The sequence below is a fragment of the Gobio gobio genome (genome assembly GCF_949357685.1).
Source record: "Gobio gobio genome assembly, chromosome: 3".
Taxonomy (NCBI): Eukaryota; Metazoa; Chordata; class Actinopteri; order Cypriniformes; family Gobionidae; genus Gobio; species Gobio gobio.
Genome location: NC_137099.1, coordinates 36,147,925 through 36,154,715, shown reverse-complemented (window position 1 = coordinate 36,154,715; position 6,791 = coordinate 36,147,925). Strand labels below are relative to the sequence as shown.

General features: G+C 39.3%; 1 protein-coding gene across 2 annotated transcripts in view; it reads right to left on the bottom strand.

Annotated features, from left to right (window-relative positions):
• Positions 1-2,912: 2,912 nt before the first annotated feature.
• The window catches only part of nlgn4xa (neuroligin 4 X-linked a), a 187,993-nt gene continuing 184,114 nt past the window's right edge, over positions 2,913-6,791 (bottom strand). Inside the window, exon 6 of one of the 2 annotated variants that reach the window (XM_079813426.1) lies at positions 2,913-4,575. In XM_079813426.1, coding sequence (XP_079669552.1) covers positions 3,687-4,575 — 889 coding nt within the window. In that variant the 3' untranslated portion in view covers positions 2,913-3,686. The remainder of the gene's footprint in view (positions 4,576-6,791) is intronic. The other variant, XM_079813425.1, reaches the window with a different exon arrangement.

Genomic DNA, 6,791 nt, shown 5'->3' with positions numbered 1-6,791 from the left:
AATTTGATTTAGGGTTTCATGACCCTTTAACATGGGCAGTGACAAAATACATGTTCCCGTGCCGCTTGAGATGTGAAACAGGCATATCAGTGTGTCCACTGGCATGGCGCAAGCGGAGCAGAGCGAGTGATATGAATTAATTCCTATGGAAGTTGAGCGTCACACACACGCACAAGCGTAAAAAGCTCAACTTCCATAGGAATGAACTGATGTGTACTGTTCCACTATAAATGGATTTGATGTTGTCTAAAATAACAAAATAAAACCAGTAACTCTATTTTTGTCATAGACTTCTTTATTTCAATTGCCCCTCTCTTCATGTCACACAGTATAGTTTATGCAACTCGGTGGAATTGCAATGTAATTACAATATAACTAGAACACAATTGTAGTTTGATATCATTTTAAATAAACTATACATGCCTGATATCTAATACCTGTAGCAGCTAATAATTTCGATATTGCTCTTGTAAATAAGTAGCCTACTGTAATGTAATATCAGGCACAGGAAAATACAAAAGTATCTTGTTGGTTTAGTTTTTAAACGTGTTAATTAAAGGAAAAGTGCAAAAGTACAAAGGCGCAATGTGTCATAGCCTGCTCTTTTCTGAGACATTGTGCCCCTTTAACATTACTAGGTCCAAAGAATCAATTTCATTCCAGGTCTGACTTTCGATCGACTGAAAGACTCATCATAACCCATGGAATGTATAGGGACATCTAGAACGGCTGAGTAACTGCAAATAACTATTTAAGCTTTTGATTTTTCTAGTGTCACTTCGGTTTTAAGTCAAAAGCTAATTTATTAACATCATTTTAGGAATGATCAATAACAGCAATAAAAGTGAGTGGCAGAATTTAAAGCAATTTATTGCACCTCTAGATGCAATCCATACTGATTCCTACTAGGGAGCATACAAAGCTCAACTTGAGGTATAGTGCCTTTAAGTTCCATATGTATAGTCTGGACTAAGCTCAACAGGAAAGTGGATCTTGAGGACTAAAGTATTCTATATTCTATATTGACAAGTGATACAATCAAGACATTACTGACGCAGTACTATCCTGTTTCCTTTACTATGCTACAAACTTAATGCTCCAATATCATATTTATAATAGCTACAATACATACATTCAGAAATGCTAAAGACAAATGGAAGGCTCTACACATCCATGCCTTTCTAAATCCTTTTTTTGGCTTATCTCAAAATCTGATAGTTGGCTGTTGGACAAAAGGAAGTGCAAATTGGAAAACGAGGATTACTCTGGCAAATGAACAGATGAACTGGCAGTAAGGAAAATATTTGTACACTACCTGCAGCACAGCCGATCCGTCAAAAATGCAAAAACTAAGACAACTTCTGGCTGAAAAAAATGAATCGACTTGATTGAAGCTGAAGGACAGAGGACAAGAACAGCAGAGCTGTTTGTATATTCATAGAATGTTAATGAGAAATATTGTTCACATCACTTGTCAAGAGGGATATGGGGAAATGGAAATTGAATAACAGGCATTCATGTTTCCTTATTTGTTCTCAGCAGTCATAGGTTGATATATGACCCAATGACTAAAGAATTTGATTTTGTTTTGTGTAGGATTTTTGGTTAAGAAAAGGTTAGGCATGCCCCATGTCTCCTTGAAAGGAAGTACTTCTTAAATGAGAACTTGATAGGAGGGAAGACAATGAAAGCATGAGTGAGTTTTCTGCCCCCTACTGCTGTCTAATTGATTTGGATTTGCTTGACATTATTGTGAACTTTTCAAAGAACAGATGTCATTTATCTTGTAACAACCACAAAAATGATTATTAATAACAAATATTAATAATCTACAATTAACAAGATGTGCACTTAAATTAAAAAATATAAGTGCTATAGCCTTTAGGATGGTAAATATCAAGTTGGAATTGAAAACACAAAGTAGGACATAATATAAAATGTGTGATTATTGGGAAAGTTTTCTTGAATGCAAGATTTTATTAAAGTCAAACAAATCTGAAGACACGGTTTTAGAAAATACTGTGATATTTTATTAAAAATGCGGCAGAAAATTTTTATACAGGTGTCCAGCCAGAAATATCTATCACTTAAGGCAAAAACTGCAAACAATATAAGACAAACTATTATTTAGAATCCTACATTTGACCCTTGTTGTACTGACAGTTCAAGAACCAAGGGCTAACATGTATCATGAACTGATTTAATATACAAATGTAACTTTATAAACTAATTTATTCATTTATTTTTAAATCCTTTTTTTGCGCTTTTAACATCTTTGTTATAGGATGCAGAACTGAAAAATATCAGGGTTATTTTTTTTTTTGTTTGTTTGTATTTATTTATAGTTATCATAATTATTTTATGTACACTCATTCACTTATGTTTTAACCCAAAATATCACAAGCCTGGCACAATACTTTACATATTGCTAGCATGTTACAAATAGAAATATCTAACATATACTTCTTTACAAACATATCCAACTAATATAGATACCCAAATCCACTGCCTGTTTTATTTATTTATAGATATTTTTTAATTATACAATGCTGGTCACATCTGAAGCTCAGGCAGTGATGGTACAGAATAAAAAATAATAATTATAATTGTAATAAATAATAATAAAAAATAGAGATGTATGCAGTAAAACAAATCGGACATGGGAAGAAGTTGCTTGGATTTACATCCAGTCCACCCTCCTTCATCAAACCCCCAATTAAAAAAAAAAAAAAAAAAAAAACTGAACAGCTTAAACAGGCAACTTCACCCAGCTCTGTAATGTAATTAGACGCAGTCTTTCATTTTTAACATCTGTATGTGGTCACGGAATGGGGTTATCAAATGTAAAGCAGCAGTCAAACATGCAATATTCTTCAAACATTGGAACAAAGGAACACTCAAATGACTGAAATGGATATTTAGAGGCTTTTAAATAAGAATGCTGTCTTCTCTTTTTATTTATTTTTCAGGTGTAAAGGCTGTTTAGGACAGACAGGATTTTAAAAATAAAAATAAAATATAATGACTGATATATTTACACGCACCTTAACAAAAGCGTAAGCTCATTAATAGTCATATTTTGAACTAAACAACAATAAAAGCTTTTGTAATTCTTTTAATATTTGTATTTGACTCACAAGTATTTACATTTTGTCACCTTTACAAATTTTTTCATAATTACATTTCAGGCTGGGATTTTTGAGATCAGTTCATATGTTCGGTATGTGACAACACTCTCAGAAAAAAATATTAACGTGTTCTTCTGAAATATAGTTCTCGCATAATAACATTGCTCTCATTGTTGCTCTTGGTATATGACATATGTTATGGCACATACAAAGCTTCATTAGATCCTTTAACCTCACTGTCGTTTGTGTGTATATTGTCTATGCAAGCAAAAAAGTCCTTCAAAAAGAGTTCTTGTCTTTTGGTGTAAGTCCCCTGTCCTTAACAAGCTTGGCTCCAAATAAAGTATTACTTTAGTAACATTCATTTTTTGCAAGTAGGTCATTTTTGACTTTGATATATTCTGCAAGAAGGCTTCATAGGAAAATAACATCTCATCCACCAAGATAAGTCTCAGAGTGGAACAAAGTCAGCACAGTTTGCCATGACAAACAAAGGTCCTTAACTCCCAATGCTTTAGCAGACCATGTCCTGTAGTTCTGAAAAGGATCTTTCAGAAGCTATACCCTGGTGGTGGAGTGCCCATGGGGCAGATTGGTACTGTTCTGACTACCTCCAAAAGTGTTGAAATTGTGCAGGGGCTGCATTCCGGCCAGAGAGTTAGGAATCATTGTTATGGTACTTGGCGTCATAAGCGGGATGTCATCAGGCGAACGCCGCAGAGTAAGAGTATAATCGGCCGGGCAGGTAAGACGAAGAGTATCGTGGGCTTGAAGAGAATCACACTCATGATGGTGCTCATGTTCCATCTGCTGCTGTTTCATCTGGAGTGACATCAGCTCCTCGCTCTGCAAATGTGCTATGTCATTAGTGTTAGCTGCCACATTAGCCGGAGCAGAGTTCCTCTGCGGGCTGGGCCCTCGTCGGTTGGATTCATGTCGACGCTTATCCTTCTTGTAGTAGAGTGCTGCAAAGGCCAGAATGTTGAGGAAGAGGAGAGATGCACCCACCGCGATGGTCACGCTGAGCTCAGTAGAGTAATCTCGCTTTGTTTCGATAACCACTGCTGAGTCATCACCCAGATCATTGCCTTTACGCTGGTCTGTAGTTTGTTTGGTGTTGGCGGGAGGAACACCAGGATGACGTGTGGTGGACGGCCATGTTTTACCTAGTCTCTTAGTGTATGGGAATGGTGTAGTATCCTGAGGAGGTATCTTAGTCGTGGTCGAGACGTATTGAAAAAGTTCGTTGATGTTATGAAGATGAGGTACCAGCTCTAACCAGAAGGCAACCTTAGTTGCGCGATAGTGATCTCTCACCCTAGGCTTCAGCCCAATGTGTAAGTAGAGCTGGTCTTTGGGGTTGTATTTAGACCAGGCCACTTCCTCGAAACGGTTAGGCTTGGTGTGGATGAATTTGGTGTCCTGTGGAACTGGCTGATTTGGATCCCTAAAATGAGAATTAAAAAACATCAGTATTTGCCTGACAATTTAGAAGCAAAATATTTTTTTCAAGACAGTGTGTGCATTAACATTGATGTATTTTAGAGTAATTGAAGTGACCTTTATTTATATAGTGTGTTATATAATACATATTGTTTCAAAGCAGCTTCACAGTAATAAACAGGAAAATAACCATAAAATATCAAAACTCTTAAACTTCATCAAATATGAGACAAATTCAAATTCCACTGTAAAGCAGCTCTACAAAAATAATAGTGTCATTCTTCAGCTCATATCAGTTTAATGTTGATTCAGTTCAATAACAGTGCCGATGTTGCAAAATTCGTCAATGGAATGAGCTATAAGCAGGCCCACACGTAATCTGCGCCCACAGAAAACTCTTGTCTGATTTCTGCAGATTAGTGCCCTTCATTGAGAAGCATACACAACTTACATGTGCACGATTGTGAGGGGTAGTAGTCTGCGCTTATTGACGTGACTTTTTTTTTTGTGCGAGTGTAATATTTTAAAATGACTAAACTAAAATTGACTGTGGAGGAGTAAGGAAACATTAAAATCTGCAAAAATTACTTATTTATAGCTATTAAAAGTAGTTAATGTATTTACTTAGGTAGATATTTATTTATTTGTTCTATTGTTGAATTATATGAAATAGTTTATTTAATGATTTGTGTACAATACAATTGATAAAGCAATATTTTCTCCGCCTTTTAGTGGATGTACTAGAGAGATATCTAGCTTGTTTAAAAAACGTCTCAGGTTATGACTATAACCATAGTTCCCTGAGAAGGGAACGAAACACTGCGTCCACTAGGGACAGCTTTGGGAACGCCCACAGCGTGATAGCGTCTGATGCACGTATGTCAACTCAGCCAATGGCAAGAGTGAGCGTCACGGGCGGGTGACGTCACGTCCAGGAAAGGATAAATATACATCCGGTCCGATCGCACTTCAGCTAAACTGCCGAAGCAAGGGATCACAGGGATGCAGGGAGTATGGCAAAGGGACGCAGTGTTTCGTTCCCTTCTCAGGGAACTATGGTTATAGTCGCTGGAAACCTTTCGAGGGAACTTCACACTGCGTCCACTAGGGACAGCTTTGGGAACGAAATACCAAAACGCCATAATACCAAATGCCTGTCGTGTGAAACTGTGGCACATTCAAGACAGGAGCACTGAAGAACCTGGAGCACATTCCAGGTCAAGATCATAGTATCTCACAAACGTAAGAGGCGAGGACCAACCGGCCGCATCGCAGACTTCTTTGAGGGAAACCCCCGATACCAAGGCCTTAGAGGCCGCCATACTCCTAGTAGAGTGGGCTTTGACAGCTAAGGGACACTGCTGATCAGAAGACCCATAAGCCAGTGAGATAGCCTCGACTATCCACTTGCTCATTGTATGTTTGGACGCAGGGAGACCCCTGTTCTGAGGTCCAAAACAAACAAACAATTGATCCGCTTTCCTCCACAGGGCAGCTCTGTGGACATAAGCATCCAGTGCTCGCACTGGACATATAAGGTTCAATCTTTCCTGGTCTGGATTAACAAATGGAGGAGGACAGAGAGCCTGCAACACTATAGGCCGTGGAACATTGGTTAACACCTTCGGAACATACCCTAATCAATGAGTCAAAGAGAACCAGAGTGGACAGTGCGTCGTATTCTGAGACGCAAACAGATCCACTTCCGCCTGGCCGTAAATCTCCCAAATGAGCTTCACCACCTCAGGGTGAAGTCTCCATTCCCCTGGCCTCAGCCCCTGTCTCGACAGGACGTCCGCTCCAATATTCTGGGCCCCCGGGATAAAGATTGCTCTCAAGGAGAGTAACTTCCCCAGAGACCACAGGAGGATCTGGTGCGCTAGTTTGCACAGTGGGCGCGAACGCAGACCCCCCTGACGATTTACATAGGAAACCACCGATGTGTTGTCCGTACGGACCAACACATGATGGCCCCTCAGGTCCGGGAGGAAGAACTTCAAAGCATTGAAGACTGCCATCATCTCCAGGCAGTTGATGTGCCACGAAAGATGATGGTCCCCCCACAGACCCTGAGCTGAGCGGCCTTCCATTACCGCTCCCCAACCCGTGAGAGAGGCATCTGTCGTCAGGGTGACTCGACGACATAGTGCCCCCAGCACCGGACCCTGGGACAGGAACCAGGCTTTCTTCCATATGACCAAGGCGCGGAGACACCGCCGC